The sequence below is a fragment of the Bombus huntii genome, chromosome 13 (genome assembly GCF_024542735.1).
Source record: "Bombus huntii isolate Logan2020A chromosome 13, iyBomHunt1.1, whole genome shotgun sequence".
In the NCBI taxonomy this organism is placed as follows: Eukaryota; Metazoa; Arthropoda; class Insecta; order Hymenoptera; family Apidae; genus Bombus; species Bombus huntii.
The window spans coordinates 1,124,421-1,147,528 of record NC_066250.1 but is presented as its reverse complement, the minus strand read 5'-3'; the positions used below and the strand labels follow the sequence as shown (position 1 = coordinate 1,147,528).

Below are 23,108 nucleotides of genomic sequence, written 5' to 3'. Positions count from 1 at the left end.
CGATATTATAAACAGACGTAACAAACACATTCCCATTATGTCGTAAAAAAATCAGTATTTACTAGTGTGATTGCGGATGCAGATTAAGCGATACGATCATATTTCTATACTATCTCCTATGTTTAAGCACGTGGACAAGGAATAATATTTATAGTCAAACGATAATTACATGTGCTTTTAAATTACTTAATTCTATCGAGAATAATCTAACCACAACAAATCAAGTCACTCGATATCAACGTAGAGTCAAATTTACGTAAACTCAAAAAACTTCTAATCGACGAGTAGAACTGTATCTAACGTAATCTAACAATTCCCAATTTTAACTCCGTAGATACGCTGACTCTTCGACAACGACGACGATACGTCTTAAACTCGAACGCGTATTTGAAAAATCGCGATCTCTCGTCCCTTAATCTTGCACCCGCGATCGATAAAACCGCATCTACGAATAGCTAAGTGAACACGACAAAGAAAACTGAAAGCTGGATAGATGTGCGCCGATGCTTATATACCTGGGTATATGTCATCCAACAACATGGTTCCACCTGATTGGAGTCGAGTCCCCAGAAGTCGAGTTCCTCCTCGAACAACGGTCCGCACACATCGGTCGGATAGTGGAGCTTCCCTGTGCGATAGTAATTGAGCACTTGGGCGAAGACCCCCGGATGCCTGTCGAAGAAGTATTCGTTGAGGATCGGGTCGTAGTTACCGAGAGCCTCGGTCAACTTTGACAGCCTGGTCGCGGGGATCTTCTTCAGGGTCGCCTTGTACGTCTCGTGCCGGATACCGCCCACGTTCAGGATCACGCGGTTTTCCGAATCCGTGTTCAGGATACTCATTTTGATCGCGGCTCTGCTATCGCCGGTTCCGACTCAGAGAAACCCACACGGCCTGCAATGAGAAATGAAAACACGATGATGGCGACACGTTGACGTTGATGGAACTGTTGTCGGTGCTAAGAGGGTGGAATATTCAGCCACGAGCCTGGAATTCCTCGCGTCACGCAATAGGGCGCCAGTTTGCGGGTTCCCATGGCTTATCGATTCACGTCTGTCAAGAGACCATAAGTCTGTGACAGCCTGGCAAAGTCCATCCCTCATAGTCGTCTTTGCTTTCCTTCGCCTTTCACCGAACCGTATAAACTAGTTCAATTCCGATCGTAAGTTGTACAGGAACGTAATTATCTATATCGTTAAACTACCGTAATAAGAAAAAAAGAAAATAGTCTTTGAAAGAATTCCCCTCATTAAGTTGTTCAATCGCTGAAGCGGACTTACAAGATAAGCATCCGTCGTTGACTAACGCAAGAGGACAAGCAAGATCTCTCCAATCTAAGACTGTTTGCCGGTAGCCTCAAAATCTTTTACCTATCGAGTTATGTACATCCTTGAACATATATATCTTGTCTCTCGAGAGCCCTTCAGCGTTTCTTTCAATTCCATTCCCCTTTCGTTTATATAGGCTTGCGTCTATCTGCTACCTTACAGTCAGTTATTCAGATCTTTGATACTGTTCGATGTCCGACAACTTGATGGATCTTTGTTTGCATTTTTAACATATTGACAATAGAAGGAATTTCATATTTCGTGTACCGTTGTTTGTTTTAACGTGATACCATAGCGGAGAACTAAAATAGTTCAAGTACCGCTTGCTATGATATTTCATAAGATTGAGTATTATTATTTCTTAGACAAATGAAAAGATCTTCTACTTCGCATTTCGTTCCATCTATTTTGACACTAGAAACGATCCGCTGTCAAACGGCGAACGTCATTTCACTCTGATTACAAGAGTCGAAAGGAATTCAATGAAAGAACTATCTGTTTTCGATGCACTCGATCAAATACTAAAATGATAGAAACGTTGCTGACATTCCCCATTTTCACTGGAAACGAATCCAGAAGGCACTTGTGTAAGGTTCGATGTCCCCATTCTCCGTGTAAGCCGATTTCCGCGTGAATCGTTGCCAAGAGTCATCGAAATGGCACAATCGAATGCCACTTGCGATGACGATGCCTAATCCAAGAGATTGGAATCGTGATTCTATCGCAAGAAGCTGGTGAGCTAGGGAATTTTGTTGAATTTAAACGTCCTAGGTTATCGTTTTACCTTATTTCCGATGTTATTGCGTAAACTTCAGTTTTAAAAAATTCTAAATTTTACTGCATATTTTTCACTATCGGAAAAAGCTTATAGTCGGTAATACACGGTAAGAGCGTATGCTATATGCAAAAATAAGTCGTGAAAAGAGGAAGGATCTTTCTTCCTGCAGTCTTCGTACTCGAAAAAATCGAGTTTGAAAAATCTGCAATTAACGCTCTTCCCATGGAACGCGTTTATGTCTCGATTTTTTCGAAAACGAAGTCTTAAACGGAACAAATCTTCTTCTACATTTTTACAAGTATTTTTACACGTAGAGTAGATGTTCTCACGTAATTCGTTTCAAAATATTTAAGTTACTAATTGTTGTAGAGTCATCCCAAACTGGTTAAAAGTTTGAACAATATCTTTTATTCGATTAGAAGCTCGTAGACGTTTTTGAAGATAAGAATGTGTATTTTCACGTTGGTATTCTTTTGTTAATTAAGTATTTTAATTAGAGTTTCGAAAATTACTTCCTTCGACTGCTACTTACTACTTGTCAATAATGAACGACGTATGACAAACTTCCAAGAGCTTCTAAAAGACAACTGTGTGAAAGACAAGTTCTAAATGCAACTGTTGGGTAATTTGAGACGTATACAGGATGCATTAGCATTTTAATATAAATATCTAATTTCTAAATTGTATTTAGGAGGAACGATATTTCATACGCATCAACTTAATATACAAGATTTTATCTACTGTACGCACAAGATGAAATAATTTGTAGCTGCAATCTTCTATACGACCTTTCCTCCGAGATAGCCGTGGTATTTCCACGAAAATAACTATCATTTTTCATTCATGCGTTTCAAGAGAAGTTCAACCTGCTATGAAAAGCGCTATTACAAGAATTGCCTATAGACACACGCCACCTTCGTTATGTCAAGATACACAAGCTCAGCCTTTTCGACGGCCCTTTAAAAAGAACGAAGGCGAGCAAATTTCTCTTTTGATTTTCAATTTTCCCACGCGAACCACGTTTCTCGAAACGCTTCTCGCCAAAACGCTTGAAAAAGGAAATAAGAAAATCGTACGCGTTCGGCAAATCTACGATCGTCACAAATGGATAGAACCAGCAAAACTCTCTATCGAGTACCGCGGTATTCCGACAAACGGAACTTTGCATTTGTCCCATGCTCGATTCGTACCGTTACGATATCGAACAGCAGCGTTTCTCTGTTAAATGGAAACTTTACGACACCACCAGAGAATCAACGGCAAGTCCGTACTTTTTGTCAGTTGATTTGATTTACAGGGATATCGGTCATCGATTACGCGCAATTTAATCTTCGACCCTTTGTCGAAAACTCTTCGTTGTTTCACAGAGCCGACGAGGGTCAAGCTTTTTTCCATAGGAGGTGAATCGTAACGGGCCACGATCGACGATCGCGACGAGATTCCAACGAATTTGTCACCATTTTTCGTTACTTGCGAAACGTCAAAGATATTTTCTCTTTGACAGAAAGTACTCCTCTTTTCACGATGAACGAGAGGCAAGTCTTTTCACACGGAGTATAGTCGTCTTGTACGACGCGATTGCTATGAATTTCTGATCATTTTTCGCGACGTTACGCCGTGCCTTGTCGATTCTAAAGGTGTTTAATGCGTGGAAAATGAAGATTCCGTCTGTCCCTTTTTTTCTTTCACTGTCTGGCTACACTTCAACCGGAATATCGATATTTCTCCTCGAATGGAACGTCGCGAAGGTAGATGATTCCGTCGAAAAGCCAGCAATATGGCAAAATTGCGGACATTCTCCAAGCTGTGAGTTTCATTTTAGTAATAGTCGATTCTTTACGAATGCTCCAGATTTTCTACATTTTATTTGTATCTAACGTCTTTTATTCTTTTTTTATTCCAATAGACCATAGATTGTAGGTAAACGGATATACAGGGTGGTCCGTAATTGGTGGTACAATCGAATATGGAGTGATTCTACGAGAGAAAATAAGCCGAAAATATGGAATAAAATCTTCTCAAACATTTTACTCTGTATTTTCGCCTAATCTTTTCTCACAGAATCAATCTGTACCCAATTGTGCCATCGGTTACGAACCACCTGGTGTATACATATTTTTTAAGTCTTATTGATAGTTTGCCGCAGATAGAAGCGGTGAAGAGTATCTATTTCAAAGTACATAGTATACTTCATCGTATTTCAATGGGAAATTCATCCAAAGGTAAAACTTTCTTAGTTGAGTTTCTGGTTTCGGTTGAGAAAGAAGAGGAGGATTACAAAACATGTTGGTGTTTGGAGAAATATCTGTGATGCAGCGTTCAGCGTTAAAGTATACTTAAATGAATCGAATTCGTCTAATATTTATATTCACCTAATATAATATTTTTAGAATCGTATTTATTCCAGTATTTATCACTTTATCGAGAGACAAAATCCAATAAAATCCCTCTGCAAGTTGGCCGTTTCGATTCTTTTAATTTCATAGTTTTACGACTCGTGTAACGTGTTCTTATATTCCTCCGTGACACGTCGAATTTCCCGGAAGTTTTACGGCTCGCGAATATTTTCTAATTATACGCTTTCGTGACTTCGTCATTGACGTGTGCATATTTAACAATTGCGCTTAACTGGGACAAGCTAAAAATACAAACTTTTTATTCCTGCATCGTGTCCAAATCCTCATCTTCAAATGCACGTTACCTCTGTCTAATTTAGCACAAAAATGAGTGCAACTTGGCTGATAGCCATAGCAAAAGCGAAATGGCTATGTTCGATAGGTATCGCCGAAACTTGCATAGGAAAAGCAACAACGGGAATAAATGGGTAGAAGCTGAAACTAAGCTACGTAATCAATTTAAATATTTTATGTACAATTTTCAACGTTAACGCGAGAGGTAAAATTATCAAAACTCGTTAAAGAAAACGATACGATCGTTCTTTTATTCGATGATTTTAAACGATCATCGAACGTATTACTGACAAACGTCACGATGGAAAATCAAATGCTTTCCGAAATTATCGAAGTATTGATGTTTCGCACGGACTGTGAAACCTTCGAACTATTGTGACATTATTTGGTTTGTTAATTCTAACGCGTGACAAATGGATTGATCGATGATGAAGGAGAGAATGTGCTTCAGAGCTCGTGACGTTTACCAACGACGTGATGAAGCTTCGATATAACCAATTCTGTATTTGGTTCGGTGTTTTGGATTTCCCCAATTTTTATCTTTCGCTCTTACGTTTGACACGAACGTTGACGAATAAATTGTTGAACGTGAAATATACCGTACAAGAAATTACATCGTATTTCGGCGATTTTACAATAAATTAATATACGAATTGAATTTTCCGATCTTAAGAGCCCCCATTTTTTCCCCAATCCAGCGAATTCCATTGCTACTAATGTTTCGTGGTAGGAAGAGATCTCCGAGGGAGTATCAAGGTTGCTGGAATCTCCGCCGATAGCGAATTACTGTCACAGACTTGATAATACGTGACAGGATCTCTGGGAGGTTTCCATGAAACCGTATCAAAGGAGCTATTGAAGTGACATTCCAATTCCGTTCAACCGTGATTAATGTATTAACTGTCGACCGATCCGATATACGATTTCTTAAATACGTACACCTGTAGAAAAATTTTTGTAAAGAATACGATAAGAAAATGAAATGTCATTGGAACGTATTCTAATAAATACATAGATCAAATTATTAAACTCTCCAAGTTGCATATTTTTCTTCTTTCGCAAAAAGCAATTCGAAAAGCACCGTGTGTTACTTTAGTTCGCAGTTTTTCATCCTTCGGCCATGTCTAGGTCGCATCAAAAGCAATTTCCGATAGCAGCCAAAAAGCGAATCGCGTAACTCAAATTCGTTAAATGATCTTTACTTTTTCTCCGCTCTCCTCTGAACTTTCGTTAGGGAAAAAGGAAAGGCCTCGCTTTAATCCAATTCCGTGCGAAACGAAGTGACGCGACGTCTGTACGTTGATTCGTTTGAAATATTTCACATCGAAAGTTGTCGCGTCGGCGTTCATTTTTATCTCAATTCGATTCCGTCGTTTCATCGAATTAAAGTTAATTGAAGTACTGTTGGGCGCAAACGATACAACCTACGGCCGTGGTAAAAGTTCGACTTTGATCCTCCAGTACGGAGCTTCTTAAACTCTGGCTTGCGTAACAGAATTAGCGGATCGTGAAAATTTGTGCATCTGCCGCAACGAACTACACCAGCGAAATGAAAAATGTCGATCATCTGTTACTAAAGGATCATGAAGAATTCAGCGAGTTATCAGTCGAGATAGATATGAAATAAGAGCTTTTTAAAAGATCGGTTAAATGGATTTTTACTCCGAATTAGTACAAAATTTCCAGTAATTTCTACAATGGTCCTAGACACACTTGTAACGTATTGTACTACGTATTTATCGCAAAACGACGTCTTTATCATTCAAGATTGTATAATCATGATACAATATTAATTCTGAGAAACGCGTTATATCAAATATTCAGTCGAGATTGAATTCTTTTGCAAACTAAACGATCATATTTATCTCGTCGATACGCTTTGTTCTAGTAAGTGGTAAATAAGCGATAGAATAGTAAATATAACAAAGAATTGTTTGAAATCAAACTTCTTCGATTAATTACCGATCTACGTATATAACTGGGGTCACCAATGGAGAAGGTTTAAGAAACGTTGCTCCAGTAATGCGAAATCAATTCCGTTCTACGAGTATTTCTTTCTTCTCGTTGTAAAAGGACCTCTGATTTTGTAAATAGCGCGAATAACGACATTCGTGCGGTTCGTACCACGTCGTGCTCGCTCGAGAGAAGCAATTACGGAACCAGGTATTCGCAGTTCCGAGCTTTCGAGCCTCGAATCGATCCTTTATTTGAACAACTAACTAGGAATTGATTAAGCATCTTGTATCGTCTCGGTGAGCATGTGTCGTACAGTTACACGTAATTGGAGTCTCCAAGAACATATTATATGGGATAAAACGATCGAAGGATGAATAAAAGGTGGATGGATCGAGCGAAAATGCATTTTGAGTGAAATTCTAATTAATGCTGCGGCGGTCTTCATTTATGTTGAATCGACAACCTTCGCATAAAGGCTATTATTTTCGCTGTCTTTTAGTAATAATAGTAACAATATAATTAAATTAACGTAGCGATAAATATTTTTTATTACCAGCAAACATCTAGTCGGCTTTCGTGCTCTAACTATATGAAAGTAATCACTGCGAGTTTGTACCTTAATGCAGACGGAATTTCCGTATTTTCCAACTGGCTTGGAAAATGCCTGAAAAGCAGCTCACGACACGACGTGTTCTTCAGGCAGCAACTTTGAGAGGGCTTTCATGTCTCCTCTTAAAGGAGTCGCACATACATCGTAACCAACAGAAAAGCACCCTGAGGCTATTTTTCTCGTACACCGTAAGATTGTTAAAAAATCTTCCGGTTCGGATAAACTTGGTTTAAACGCTGTTAATGCTATATTCCCGGACATTTTAAACTTTCAATAGAACGGTACAGCGATGTGTGCGTTTTTAATTAACCTTTGCCCGCGATTCGTCAGAGACGGAATTCGTGGTTATTGCCAACGTTTTATGTCGCTACCATCAGTGGTGGAACAACGAGAATTTTTTACAAACTGTTTCGTGCATTGCGAACGATAATCCTGTTTACATGGAATTTTTTTACGGCATTGAAAATCTTTGTTACGTTGTTCGTAAAAGTCGAATTTAGTACAAAGGCAGCCCAATTATTACATCTCGCCATTTTCATTGACGTCACATCGTAAACAGTATAAACGACGGTAAATGGGTAGGTCGAAAAATTATCTTGGATTCGATCCAAACTTCTACCTTTCGTTTATATTTTTCATTATCTTCTGCGGTTCTCTGCCACATGTAAACGACCTCGTAAATCAATATGACCACCGGCTTCTGCGGTTCTCAGTTCAGCGCGTAGTTTAAATCGTAAGAAACTTTAGATATCGTGGGCATACAGAATTAGCTGGCTGTAATGGAATTTCGTGCTCGTATCGTGCAAAATAGTTAACAGTTTAAAAGCAACGTTGCAGATATAAAAGGCACAACACGTAAAATCCAAATGTTCTAATGGCGGACGTAATTCTAAAATTTAACTATTGCAATTGAAATACCTTAATCGCTGATAGAGGTTAATCGTTGCTTCAAATATTCTATGATACTAAATATATAACACTTACGTTCCTTCGAAACCGATCGAACGAGATAACATAATATAAATTGCCCTCATTCGCAAACAAAAGCTCGCAGGAAACATTAGGAACTTCTTATCGAATGAAACATCGACAAAGGTACAGTCCAAACTTTTAATCTCCATAATGTAATAATAAACGTCTGAATATTTTCTTCTTTCGAAATCCACTCTTCGCAATCGTTGTAAACGTTGACGAGAAGAAAAGAGCAAATTGCTTATAAACGTCTAACGAGCGGTTTACCTCGAGCGCTTGATACTTTCCTCTTGAACGAGAAGCCATTCAACGGGTTTGTTATTTATTCGATCGTTTTATTCGTCCAGCCCTGGGAAACTCGTAGGGCGCCCCCGCGTTGTACTGGGTATCAAATATTCTTAAAATATTACAATTTCAAATGTCGCCGCGCAGCCGTAGCTAACACGGTTGAAAGTCAATTCGCGAGTCTATCCAGAAATTTTCGTGGGCTGGTCGAGTCTCTCTTGAAATATTCACCGCTTCCTCGAGCATGAAACTCGATGTACGCGATCTGAACTCCAACACGTTTAACCCGTACATTGAACCTATTTTCTGCTTAAACGCTTATCTATCTCATTACCGTAATCCGCAATTATCAGATTACCTAGTAGATTTACAATTCGAGATTCCAGTAGCTCTTGCCGCGCTTTAATCACGGCCCCCTTTCCCGGGCGCAGTGCCCACTTTGAAGCAACTGCGGATTTATAGGTTAACGTGCGGCTCTCAACTTTAAAGGAAGCCGCTAGAATTTTTACATTCTTTTCTTTCTCTGTTTGTTTTTCTTCCGTGCCTGTGTACATCTACGTGTAAAGTAAAGAGTACACGAAATACGGGGAGAGAGAGAGAGAGAGAGGGAGAGAGAGGGAGAGAGAGAGGGAGAGAGAGAGAGAGACGACGGATAATGATCGAACGAGGTATAAATAGAGAACGGGAGAAATACTGCTCCGTGGATGGTCGTTAAATTCCAGATAAGGGAAAACTAGACTCAAAGGCTGTGCTGTCCATTACGATAACCCACAAATGATAAGCAAATATTAGTAGAAGGTTTTCGCTGTTTCTAGTTTGTACCATTGGGCAATTCTGATACATAGCGTAGTCCAATTAACGCAATAATATGAAAATGTGAAAATTACTACTCGGTTCCTATCCCATAAATACCAAGGAATTCTAACTTCTTCGCATTCCCGTATGAAATAAATTGATCGTACAAAGTATCCGTCGAGTCATTAATTACGATTAAAACTTTATTCGTCGAGCAATATTTTTGAAATAAATATGTTGCGTAATATTCTCGCAAGCTTCTAGAATAAATATCGAATGAACGAAAGAAATATTCGCGTTATTTAAAATACGAATTCGAGAAATATTAATCCGCCCCAATTTCCCCCTATATATTAAACATTGATACGTCATCGATTATAAAAATGATAAAACTACAGCCAAATTATAAATAGTCATTGAGGGTAAATTACTGAATACGAATCGATTGAAATGAAATATCGAATGCGACTCGGACCGCGAAGGGCTAATAATTAACTAGGCTTTGGTCGTCGCCTGTTCAATAGCAATTGCCTTGTTATAATCTAGCTTGTAGAATCATCGACCTGAACACGTGAGTCACAGCGCTCGGAAGTGGTTACAGACTGCTGAGATACCGTTAATTGCCGCAAAACTCGCATTGTAAATTAACTGCCTGGTGGCTCACATTTTCAGGGTGGATTTAACAAGCAGCGATCCCTAAGTGTAACGCTGACTTCTTGATGAGCCTCTGTATAGCGACGAAACTCGAAGAACCAAACTACGAGGGCAGACAGTTAATATTAGGTCGGTGTATACGAGTAAAATAGAATATGAAAATGTTAAGTAAGTGAACGATGCACGTAACTTGCAGTATGTTTATACATCATTGATCGTGAAACAAAACCCGTATATTTTCAAAATATGTACGTACCACTTGATTAATGTTTCTAGAATAGAGTTGGAAAATTTAAACGTGGAAGAAAGCGAAATCGATGTCTGACTAATGATTGACCTGTTTCACTTACGCTGACCAACCACGCTGTAAGACGAGTTATATTAGAATTTCATATTTACGAAGTATCAAACGAGTGGAATTATCATAAATAGAATATCCCAGAGACCCAATGCTCTTAACTTCGTCAATTTCTACAAAATGACACTAGGAAATCTTATTCCTGTACTCGTTAAAACTTTCAACTCCTGAAATGGAGCATCAAATTTCCGCACCTTCTTTACAACTTCAAACCGCCTTCCTGTCGTAAGAAGAGTGCCGGCGTTAATCCAAACTGTACACAAAATTTCCTTCAATTACGCGGATCGATAACGGAATATTAATGATCCTGAAAAACGACCGTCACTTTGGAACGTAATGGTTGAACCTATTGACAAATGGAAAGCCGCAAATTTTAAAGGTATTTAAATTATCCCTTCGAATCTGGGACACCGACTTTTTAAATGTAAATTTAAAAACTCTCGTCCCTCCGCGGAGGAACCATTGTGGCGTCTTCTCTGGATTTATCCAAACTACGCAAACGATATCTTCTTTTATTCTTCCCTCCCATGGAAAGCAACTTCGCTACATCGAAATCGCATACAAATATGACTGTGCTGGATCCGAATATATCATACAGCCGTAAGAACAAATACAAATTCTTTTTATCCGCGGCGGAGTGGTCGTGTTTTTTGTTTTTAAATTCTTTGTCGAAATATGTCTCCTGCGTTTTATAAAGCGTGATAATACTTTTCACCGAATTCTACTCAATCCTTCCATCGTTTCTCTTTTTAACTCGTTGACAAGATACAATTAGTCTGTACATCGCAGATGTTGCTTTCATGGTTAGTGAGAAACAATTTTTATCACGCGTTCGCTTTGAATTAACGCGAAAGAAGAAAATAGAAAAACCAACGGGGGAGGGTGGTTTCTGGCAATTCGAAAAACACAAAGATGCGAAGAAAATTTAAGAGCGGTATAAATCTAAAATTCTAGTCTCCCGAATGTTTCTACGAAATAAAGGTAATAACGTAAAGAGACGTAAATTTTCTAGACCTTCGGTATTCGATTTATCTAATGTCCTTACGAAGAAAGAATTAATATTCAAATTTTAAAAGACTGGCATATGACAGTGGTATATAACAAATATAACAGTGGTCGAAATGATGATAAAAAATAATCTACAAGTGGTTCTAACCTCAGCCAATGTGCTGCTCGAGTGGGTCGCAGACTACTTTGTTCCCGGTCAACGTTCGCCACGAACCACCTGCCAACGTGACTTCGTGCCTGCCTTCCGCAGAATCGTAAAGTCGACGATCGAGTTTTACTTTTAGAGTGAAATACCGGATTCCCGGAAAGCTGCCTCGACCCTTTTCCTCGATAAAAATAAAGGCGAAGGGAAATTCCTTGCTCCTCGACAAGCGAAGGAAATATACAGCGGATATCTATAACGATAGGTTATCATCTCGATATTCTCCTTTTCATAATGTGACATATAAAAGATGCCAATGGAAATCCTGCGCTGAAAGTGCAATATCGTAACATCGTACGAAGGTTTATTTTCACAAATAACTCGACAAAGATCAACTTTAATACCTGAGATTTAAATAGATCCAAGCAGATCGCGTATTTTAATATGAGGTGATCGTCAATGAAGGTGCCCACAAGAAATACTCTTGATTTTCAACAATAACGTTTATTAAACTCTTAACAATTAACAACAAATAACGATTAACCACGATTAACGGTTAATAACGATTAATAACAAGTAACGATTAACACTGAACTCTCAACAGACGACAACCCGTTTCTCTAATTCTGTTGACTTCGCTTAACCTTTCGCACTTCGCAGCTCGGGACAGAATGAATCTTTTGGTTCAAAACCAAACAGATTCTTTCCTTTGTTGCCCCTCGATACCCCCACTACGCGCACGTTTATCAGAAGTCCGGGACTGTTGCCGCGTATGCATTCTACCGAATATTCGGCGAAAGAACCGTAAGGATATCGATGGTACATTAGGCCTGTCGGACTTACGCTTTAAAGGTACAGCGCTTTGTGTCGCGAAGCCGTTGGAAATTTCCGTGATCGAGTGCCACAAATATTTCGTATTTGACAAATATACAGCAACGAGTAACTAACTAGATAATTAACATTAGAATTTTCGTATCGGTCGCCCCTCAAAACTAACTAGCTAACGCAGCGATCTCCGATTAATCTAAAATTCCTGTTCACGAGATGTCCAATCTGCTACCCTACCGTGTTCATAAAACAGAGCTCGAACTTCCTAGATCGAAACTCGTTGAAACGTACTGCAACCTATCGCGAATGACGATCGAGCGTGTTCGATAGAAGATAGACGAGGGAAATCTAGACGATGGCGTGCACGTGTCATGTACGATCGCCAAAGCTGGTCCGCTTTGGCCGAGGTTCGATCGACGAGGTGGCCGGAAAACGCGGCCGGCTCGACGGCGGTGGCGCGATCGAATTCTAGGTCGGTTCTCTATTTGTGTCATCATCGTGCCAGATTTTCACGTGTGCGTACACGAACACACACGCGACCGACTGCGCATATAGCGTGGATTGTATGTAGGACAGTATTTGTCAACCGGGTCGTATTTCCTCGAAATGGATACAACGTAATGGGAGATACCAGTGACCTAGAGTTGTACACAAGACTTCCCAAAATTATTACTAGGGAGACACGGCATGGTCGCCACCCTGTTACCTACTGACCTTGGCTATTGCACGCGAGGCAACGTGCCGTCTAGGACCCGAAGGACCACCCAGTCCTAATTGACTGGGAGTTTCCTGAATGAGATCGGTTGTTGGAATGTTCTGAGTCAGACTGACTAATGCGTCCCCTGATCGAGACTACTGAAATTGATCTTTATTAGCCGATCGACCGAGACCCTCCATTTGTTGTACGAATCGGACGATCGTGATAAATCGAGCGACCGACTGTATCTCCTAACCGTTGAACAGAACTCGATCTTCTACCGATGCCAATCTCGAATTGATTCTTTGTGCTCTTTCATTTAGCAAGCTGCTTTTTAAATAAAGATTCCTACGCTCTGATACGCAGTTTTGAAAAATCCTCCTATATTCTGCTGACTTACGGATTTGTATCAGAGATGTGTACACGTATATCACCTGACACACAGTCTACCATGGACTCGTGATAGTTGAACCATTATCGAGTTTTCAAACGGTTAAAAATTTTAGGCTAGAATGGTTTATAGACGTCGCTTCTCGTTGTCATCGGATTAGAGACGCAACAGCGATTCACGCGAAATCCTGTCATAAATCCAAGCGTCGAAAACCTAACAAAACGTAGCTCACACGCCGATTATCGTTTACACGATTGGTTGTGGTAATGCAACTGTGACGATCCTTTTATACTCGCTAACAGCAGGATAAATCCTTTCTAATCATTCTGTTCGTACAAATACATTCCTTTCGTCTTATCTTTACCGTGTCTAAATATAATTTTTTAGGAAAAAGTGATTCCCCTCTAAATGCTGTTTCGTTTAGCGGGAAAAAAAGAGAGGAAATTGAAAAAGTGATTTTCATAAAAATTGTCTTTCATAGTTATTGTAGTAATATTTCTCAAGGAAGCATCGAGAAAAGATCGTAATGTTTATGAGAAACGAGATCACGCTACAGCCATATTTTCTTAGATATCACGAGCGTCGATTGGCTTTTTTGGACGAAAACGTAAATCTTCGATTGCATCACGCTGCACGATAGTTCGCGCGGCAGCTTGAAAAATGATGATCGATAATGGCGACGAGGAAAGGAATTATAATAGCGATCCGCCACGAGGATTACAGGCGACCGCAAACTGTGAAGAAGCGAACAGATTGATGATGATAGCAGTTACCTATGTCACAGCGTATTGTGACGAATCGCGTGTTTGCGATAAAAGAAACGCACGATAACGGATTCTATTGTGTAAGCGCGAAATAACGAGAAGTGACCATGGTCATAGGATTTGTAATCAGTTTACTTCCCGCTTGCGATCCAACGTACAATACCGCACTTTTTAACGAATTAACATGTTTCCTGTTATAACGACGGGTTCATGACGATTTTTACTGATCGCAGCTCAGTGGAAATGAACAACGAAATGTAAATTTGCATATTTGACCAAAAATATTGATGCATGTTCCTCGATAACTGACATTTTCAGTGGAAAGTAATTGCTAAATAAGTTAAAGTTGATTTCGTATTGCACTTCAATTTGGTCGACTTGTTTAATTCGCTGAGTGTTGTTTCCACTTCTCGCGCAAAAACATTTTTCTGTCGACTGCTGCAGGGCATTCGAACGGAATGGCAGATAGTGAATTTTCTATATAATAATTGAATTGAAACTGGAATATTTGACCACGATAGTATTTCTTATGGCAATTTACCCTAATTTTCTATACATTTCATCGAAATATTTGTTTGTCGTCTCATTATATAAATTATCTATGAAGATGAACATGATTATTTCGTATTCAATGCTGCGTAGCTTTAAAACCAGAGAGTATGGTCGGCACAAATACAAACTTAGCAAATCTTTATCAAGTTCATTTAAATCAAACTTCGTTTTAACCAGCTTTGAATTAAAAGACATCTTGCCATCTCAATTAAGTAAACTCTTTATAACCCTTAAAAGAAGCTCGAGATAGTAATTTGCTAAACGAGTCAATTATTCTACTAATTTCGTGTTTATAGTATTTCTTCGGACAATTTCCTTCTCTTAAGCCAGATTTCTTCGATAAATTTACTTTAAAGGGGATATAAATCTCAATTACATTTTAATTGATTCGTAGAATGGCCGATTGCCCTTAAATAAGAAATATCTTCGAATCTACACAGAAAAATCCAGCGTTCTTCTAAAGTAGAGATACTTTTACCAAATAATTTCCAATAATTTTACCTACCGAATAATTTCCCTAATAAAGTCATTTGATATTTTCTTCTTTTATATTGACGGCTTTAGAATCGCATCGACGTCGAAGGTTATTAACGACTATTGACTGAATTAACGCTCGAAAGGACGAGCGACGCGGCGAAGGACTACGCATGTGTCCATTAGAATCCCAACGTACACTCATGTATATTTCATCAGGTGCCTTTTTGTATTTTTAAAATAGCGAAAAGAGACGAAAGTAAAAGATGACGCACTTAGATGGAAGAGAACTAACGATAAAATTGGGGGTCGAGTGAGATACTCTTTATCATTCTGCTTTCAGCAATTTAACTCGTATCGCGTCTTTTTTTTAAACGTCGGACACATATGCGAAGTCGGTGGTCGATGAAAAATCCGAGCCTGAGAAATCGCTGGCAAAAATATTGCCACGACGAATGTGTATGGTACGAAGGTTGGAAAGCGCGCACATCTGTGTAATTAGCGCAATAAATGGCTCTAAGCGATGATATATTACCTGCGAAATTCGCATGGCGCCGGGCCAAGGCTAGAATAACATCACATACGAATAAATTAACAAAAAGGGAAACGTTTAATGCCGAGGAAGAGTGACGCGACCACGTTGAACCGTTGAATAATTACATGTTAATTCGGCCCTAAACGCGTTCGACCCGTGAAAAATAATTTTTCTGAAAATTCTGTCTCGTGTTAGCCGATAAAAAATTCCGAGGGTCGCGAACATAGGTAGATAAACGAAAGACGTACGGCTCTTCGGAAACTGAAAAATTCTGGCTATTAGAATAGGGCGAATAAACGTTTTAGAGGATAAACGGAAATTGTAGGATTATGCAAGTACTTAGCGCATAGAATTAAAAAATAGGTGGTATAAGAACATTTTTCGCAGAGCAGAATATTCCTTGCTATATTGGACTCGTAATATCAGGATTTCTGAATACGTTTTCTCTTCTTACTGTAATTTGTATGAAACCCATGAATGAAACCATGTATGAAACCCATTGTATGAAAACCATGTTTAAATTAAATTTTTAAAGAACAAAGTATACGATATATTGGTTAGAAAATTGGGTTATGCGATAGTAAATAGCACGCGTTATTATACTTGGAAATCTATCGTACCGATATCGTATATGGAGATTAATTGAAAATCTGATTAACGCACGTAATTACCATTACCTGATCCCCGATGGAAATTAGGGAAACTATTGTTGTTAATGTAAATCATCCCTGCAACGTTGTTACAGCGTTGATAAATTTGATTTACGAAGCCCTTAGTACGTACAGTACATCATGGAAGAAAAAATTCAGAACACGATATAAATTGTAAATATCGAATTTCGAAACAACGAGCGCGGCAAACTCGACAAAGTCACGAGATCAACGACATAAAACATCAATCATAAAATAAAACCTATCTCGAGCCACAACGGAACGATCATCAATTCAGAAAATGGAAAGCCAGCGACACAACAATGATCGGTGACCGCGTTATTAATAGTCCCGAATCAGAAATTGCAGGTTAGCGGAACTATCCAGCCGAGGTGACCGCGAGATTCCGGAACTTACGATATATCCGTGACCGCAGCCGCCGAGAATTCCCACCCCTCATCCCATAACGATCGCCGAAATCACGCTGCCAACTACGTACGTAGCATCGATCACCAAAATCACGACGCGTCGACTCCTCGTTATATCCGTATTACTCTTCGTCGTTAACCAGCGCGCAAATCAACCACTCTTCGTCGCAACGATCCAAAGGCGGGGGTGTATACATTTGACATGGTTCGGGAAGAGGTTATTGACCACGCAACATGATAGTCAGAGGAGGCGCGTATGCAAAGACAAGGCGCGTGCTGTCACGAGCGGAACGAGGCGGTTCTACGAGCTCGTACTAGCTGGTTTACAAGTCAGCCTGAGCGGCGGCAGTAGCGGGCGGCCTCTTGTCGCGTGGAATCGATAGTCTGCGTGCACGAAACGCCGATAAGCGCTCGGTACGCCCAACGACATTGCCATCGCGATTCCTTCTTTCGATCGTCCATGTTGAAGCATCAGGAAAAGGCTTGGAACTTGGTCGAGGAGAAGATCGAAGGTGGAAAAAGAAAGGAGGTTATCCTGCGGTGAGAGGGGCAGACGAAGAAAAACAAGCGAAGAGTAAAGTTTCGTTCGGATCAATCAACTTACCTGAATGCGAGTCGGGTGGATTCAAGTGGATACTTAAAGGAAAATGTATATATAAAATCTAAGAAAGCGATTATATTTGTACGCACGTTTGTTGTATTATGATTGCGGGACGCTATTGAAAAGTGGCGTAAATGTATTCCTGCCAGAAACGAGATACGAGTTCAGTATGTATACAAATGTTTTTATTTTTTCGACTACGTATTATGTGTTTTGCTATTTGGAAGCGTATCGTCTTACAGATTTTACGTCTCATATTACGCCACTACCTGTATCGGTTGTAAACATAAGAAAGATTTTGTGTACAGGGAGGGTCGAACACGAAGTTCAGAAAAACAGTCGGCTCGGTTTAGGTAACCGATATCAACAAGCACGAAAGTGGAAATAACTTCTTACCTAACATCTGTTGTTTCGTTCGAATCAAGGAATACACATAGTTGAAAGAACTTCGACCTAGCTCGAAAGTCGAAAGAATATCTCGAGCGAAGAAAAACGATAAATTCGCATTGGTAAAGCGTTTCAGATTTCTTGAACGTGAACTGCTCGAAGCTTAATGAAAACGTGTGCCAAGTAAATAACAGATTTTTATTAGCGAGGAAGTTTAGGTGAGATTTAAGTTAGAGCAGTTTAAGTCGAGTAAATAACGTCAGCAAAGAGGCGTGAATTGGATTAGGGTTACGATATTTCAAATCGCGTAAGTAACAGATCCGCGCTAGTAAAAAGATATAAGGTGAACCTTTACGTGCTAGGTAAATCATAGCTTGCAATTTATCACAATTCAAGTCGATCGAATTCAGGTAACTCGACTAACTAATTCGAGCTAGGCTTAACCTGTCGAAGCTGCAACGAAATCGAACCAACGCAACCAGCGGAGAGGGTGGTGCGGGTCAGCCGACGGCGATCGAGCGAGAAAACGAGAAACTAGCGAATCCGATAAATCAATGAGCGAAAATACTCGTACACGAGCACCGGAAGAAGGTGGATACGACGACGCCGGTGGCGAGGAAAGTTAGGGGCACTAGTCGAGGCGGGTGCATCGAACCAGCGCTTTGCGCGAAGATTGATAAGGGTAGAAGCGATTAAGACCGAGAGAATGATCGACTCGCGGAATTCCGCTCCCTTTCTGTCCCTCTATCCTCTCTTCCTACTCTTGGAGAGTCTTAAAGGCACGTTTCAACGGATTTTCCGCTTGATGGAGCAAAAGAAAGCAACGAAAAGAGGTGATATTAAAAATAGTCCGTCCCTGATCGAACAATCCTACCACCTACTTTTCAGTACGTTTATTGTAGGAATGTAGATCGAGTAGACGCTAGGAAATAGGGAAATATGCACACGCGAGAACGAGACGCAACAATGGTACGGAGTAACGCGAGATACAATGGTCTCGCGATACGAGAAAATTCTCGTTAAATTTCCTTCGCAGAGTCTGCCTCATATAGATAATAGCGAACGAAATCAGAGGAGAACGAAAACGAGAACGCGACCAAGACACATACTCGAAACACGGATGAAATGCGTACATTACGGGTGGTGTAGCTGAAGCACTCGAGAAACTGTCGGCCGCGATTGCTTGGCAAAGTAATCGGCCGACAAAACACGGGCAATATAATTAGTCGCTGTGGCGAACTACGTTCGCTCCGGTGGTTGAGGTTACGCTGGCCTAGAGAGTCCCTCGAGGCGAGGATCCACTTAGGATAACTCCGCGAGCGATCCAGCCACCAAGGGTGAAAGGTAAAGGGAAATCTACTTACCCACGGTCGCGCTCTCTTCATGTCTCGGGACTACTTCACAGCATCTCAACGACACTATTCCGCTTCTGTATCTTCCATGTCGATGGTAGCGAGTGACGATGGCGCTGGTCGAAGTACACCGTTGACTCGCACAATGGACACTAGCTCTTTCGCTTCGACCTATCACTCGACGAAGCCGGGTCCACCGTCGCTTTCTCTCTTGCTCTCTTTTTCTCTCTCTCTCTCTCTCTCTCTCTCTTCCTTCGTCTAACTCCTCTACTCACAGATACAGCATACGCTTCTTCACCACCGAGTCGTCGTTCCTTTTATCTGGACTTTCCAGTGGAAACTCGGTTACCGGTTGATTCTCACCGTGCCACCACCCGACACGAGCGAAAGGTCATCGTTACTCGTTCGTGTCGCGACTTGTCCCGTGACGATATCAGGACGAATTCTCCGGTTATCTCGACTCGTGCGCGGACAGAACTAACCTCGAACCGAGCCGCCGTTTCTGTCTTCCAACGGATACTGCGAAGCGGGCGGGGTGGGGGTGTAGACAGGGCGCAGTGGTGGGACGAGTGGCGCGCGCAAAGCCCCGAGTGCGTATGCGTTGGGGTAGTCACTACAACCGCTACTATCTTCGTCATGACTACGACTAAAGACGATGGGCATGACCACGACCACGACCACGATAAAAAACTGCATGTTAAACACGAACGGGGACGTGGATGTTTCGGGTTCTGCGAGAGCACCGATTTTTTGGGAGTTTACGTTCGTGATGTCCCTTTGTTTCTGCCTTTCTCGCTCTATACGGTATATCTATAGCCGTGGATGCCGCGGAACGATACAGGCTGCGGGGCATTCGTCCGGGTTCCGTGAGATCTTTTTCAGCCGTGGTTACGCGAACCTGCTTCTGCCCAACTTGCTTCTCTGCCTAGCTTTTCCATCAGCGTACCTACGTGTGTACATACACGTATATGTATACGTGTGAATGTTTCGTTTGTTTCGAGGGAATTAGGGTTTCAACGATTTCAAGGGATGCTTCGGTTCTAGAAACCGGGCGGTTGTTGCGTGGAGAAACGCGAGCTTCTTTGTTACGGATTTTACTCTTTTACTATTTCTTTTACTATTTACCCTTTCATATTTAGTCTGAATCGTTGTCTAAAGGTAAAAGCGGTTCGAAGTAGTTACTGAGAGACTAACGTTTGTCGATATATCCATCGACATCGATCTTTCGTAAATTCGTGCAGTCGTCGATGAGTTAAGGATCAACAGACAACTGTTTGCTTGAACCCTTTAAGAAACAAAGGAGTTCAGTATTTTAATTGCGTCCTTTGTAGTTCTATCGTGGTATCTACCTACAGCAGAAAATGGATAATAGTATTGTTTTCTGAAATTAAAAAGTAAAAACAAAAGAACAAATCGAGTTATTCGCTTGAAACTTCTTGTAACGCTTTATGCTTTATATTTCAGCAATAACATTTTTATAGAAATGCTTACGAACATTTTTCTCGCATTCTTTCTCAAAATTATAAAATACCGAGGAGTAAAATATGAATGACGAACGTGGTTTATTAGGTGTAGAAATGAATTCTCTCCGATTTTTCTGGAAAATGGAAAGGGCTCGTTTCCACAGTTAATAGATATCGTATTCGATTTTCTACATATTTTTATTAATTTACGATTTTTTAAATTTTGCTAAAAAGGTCCAATTTTCTAAAGAAGATGGAACAGTTGGAAACACGTCCACTGTATTGATATCTTTCATTAACTTGACCTTTACGATACGCTTCTTATGAGATCTCCGTTTTGTTGTTGATCCTTTTCCATGTTTCGATCGTTTCTACGAAGAGTATGAAGGTTCGTAAGGAAATATGGGAATTTCATAATAACAGGACGCCAACATCAGCAAGTAAATGTGTAGAAAGACCATACGAATGAAAAGACCGATATTATTTTTGCGCTGCGGACGTGTATTTTTGAAATTCTTTTCATAACTGTCTTTGTTATTTTTTCCAGTTCTATTTCAATATTCAATTATATTCTTAAAAATTCTAATTAAATTAATTAACACGTACTTCGTTTGCTTCCCTTTATTCATTCATTCATTCATTTCTGTGCGTTAATTACATAATTAATGTGTGCATTAATACATAATTAACGATATTTATGTCTTGCATTACCTCTGTGATAGTATTCTTCTTGTACCACTTATACCTATAATGTTTCTTCTAATAAGCTATTAAAATCTTTTGTCTACCCTTCCAAATCTAAAATCAGTCGACAATACGCGTGTGTTTCCATATTTTCTCCCATTATTTGGGTCGTTATTTCATCCCTATCTGACTTGTCTCACCTTTCCTTCATTTTTTCTCGCTTTTTCCCATCCCAACCCTTCTCTCTTTCAACGAGGCGTCAACGTCTTAAAGGGGCTGCTACCAGTAACGCTTGCTCGATGACGAGGGCGACAACGATCGATTCACGAGGCTCTTTTCGTATCAGGTCCAGAAAGACGGGAAACGTGCTTGCGAAATAAAGCTTCTGTACTTATTGCTAGCCACGTTTCTGCCACTAAGAATGCAAAGGAAATAATGACATCTTACGGATGCAACGGATTATTTTATCGTTGTCCGATGAAATTAATTAGAGAATCTTCGATTTTGCGTTTAAGAAAAGAAATTGATAATTCATATTATTCTAACTTGATCGATAATTTCTATTTAATATATATCGATAATTTTCCTTGCAATTTATCTTAAAGCTAAAGTTTTCAACGAATTGCAAAACACGTTTTGATTACATAGATTCGCGTAACACTTGTCTCTATATATTATGAAACGGACTAAGAGAATAAGGTGAATGATTTCATGAAAATTTATTGCGCTTTTTCGAATTGATCAGTGATAGAATAGGCGTGCTGTGCCTTATGGCTTGAGGCCAGCAGGGGTTCGGAACCCAAGAAGGTTCAGATTGAATTTAGGACATCCCAAAAGTGATTTGGCATGGAAGACATGGAATGAATCCCTATTGCAGCTAATACATTTACGACAGTAAGAATCCGATAAAAGTGGTATAATTTTATTAAGGATGTTCCTGCGTCTATGGGAAGGAAATTCTTACCAAACTCTAAGACTTTATGCAATTATCGAATTGAATTTATTAAATCGCGAAAAAGAACGAAATCTGTAGATTTTTCTTTAATTCAACCAAAGCCTATGAGATAGAACCACAAATGTGGTTAATTGTTTCATAAGACGGAAAGTAGTTTCAATAGTTAATTTCATACGGGAACGATCTCCGTAAACTAGGTTTTAAGTTTCTTCTACGAGGATTTGGCGCTTCATACGGTTTCTATGGTAGTGCACAGAGAACTTGAGTCGTATTCAAATAGCTTCGATTATGTTCTAGGAAAGGAGATTACCTTATACTCCAAATACAATAACGGTTTAGACGATATAATCGAACTCATTTTACGCGAGATTCTCGTATTAATCGTTCTGCAAATTTAGCTCCGGCAATTCGAATAATTATTCGTACAATTATAGTAGTTTAAAAGTATATTTATACAGCCTAGACAATTTACATCATACAAGCGCTGTAGGATAGGAAAAGCAAACGAATCCTTTTCTCAGTCTCCAGTTGAGTTCGAATGCGGTTCAGTCTACCGTCTTATTACGCCCACGTCAGGTTACTTTCCTTAATTTGATGTTACCGCCGGAGTTCTGGAAGCTGTGCTTTTAGCACTGTTATGGTACTTCCAAGTAAAATCCTTGCAAAAAAAAAAAAAAAAAAAAAAATTAACCGTAGTCCCTTCGTACGTCGTCAAATTTAATTTAGTTTCTACGTAGAGGAATAAATATGTTGTAACAGGCTTATGGGAAT

General features: G+C 39.9%; 2 protein-coding genes across 2 annotated transcripts in view; both read right to left on the bottom strand.

The window, feature by feature from the left end:
- The window catches only part of LOC126872346 (potassium voltage-gated channel protein Shaw-like), a 43,889-nt gene extending 24,155 nt beyond the window's left edge, over positions 1-19,734 (bottom strand). The window contains exons 1-2 of the mRNA XM_050632195.1: positions 19,248-19,734; positions 516-894 (exon numbers count right to left, since the gene is read on the bottom strand). Of these exons, the coding sequence (XP_050488152.1) occupies positions 516-842 (327 nt within the window). The 5' untranslated portion in view covers positions 843-894; positions 19,248-19,734. The remainder of the gene's footprint in view (positions 1-515; positions 895-19,247) is intronic.
- Positions 1-23,108, bottom strand: part of LOC126872341 (PAT complex subunit CCDC47-like) — a 151,305-nt gene that overhangs the window by 59,415 nt on the left and 68,782 nt on the right. The window lies entirely within an intron of this gene.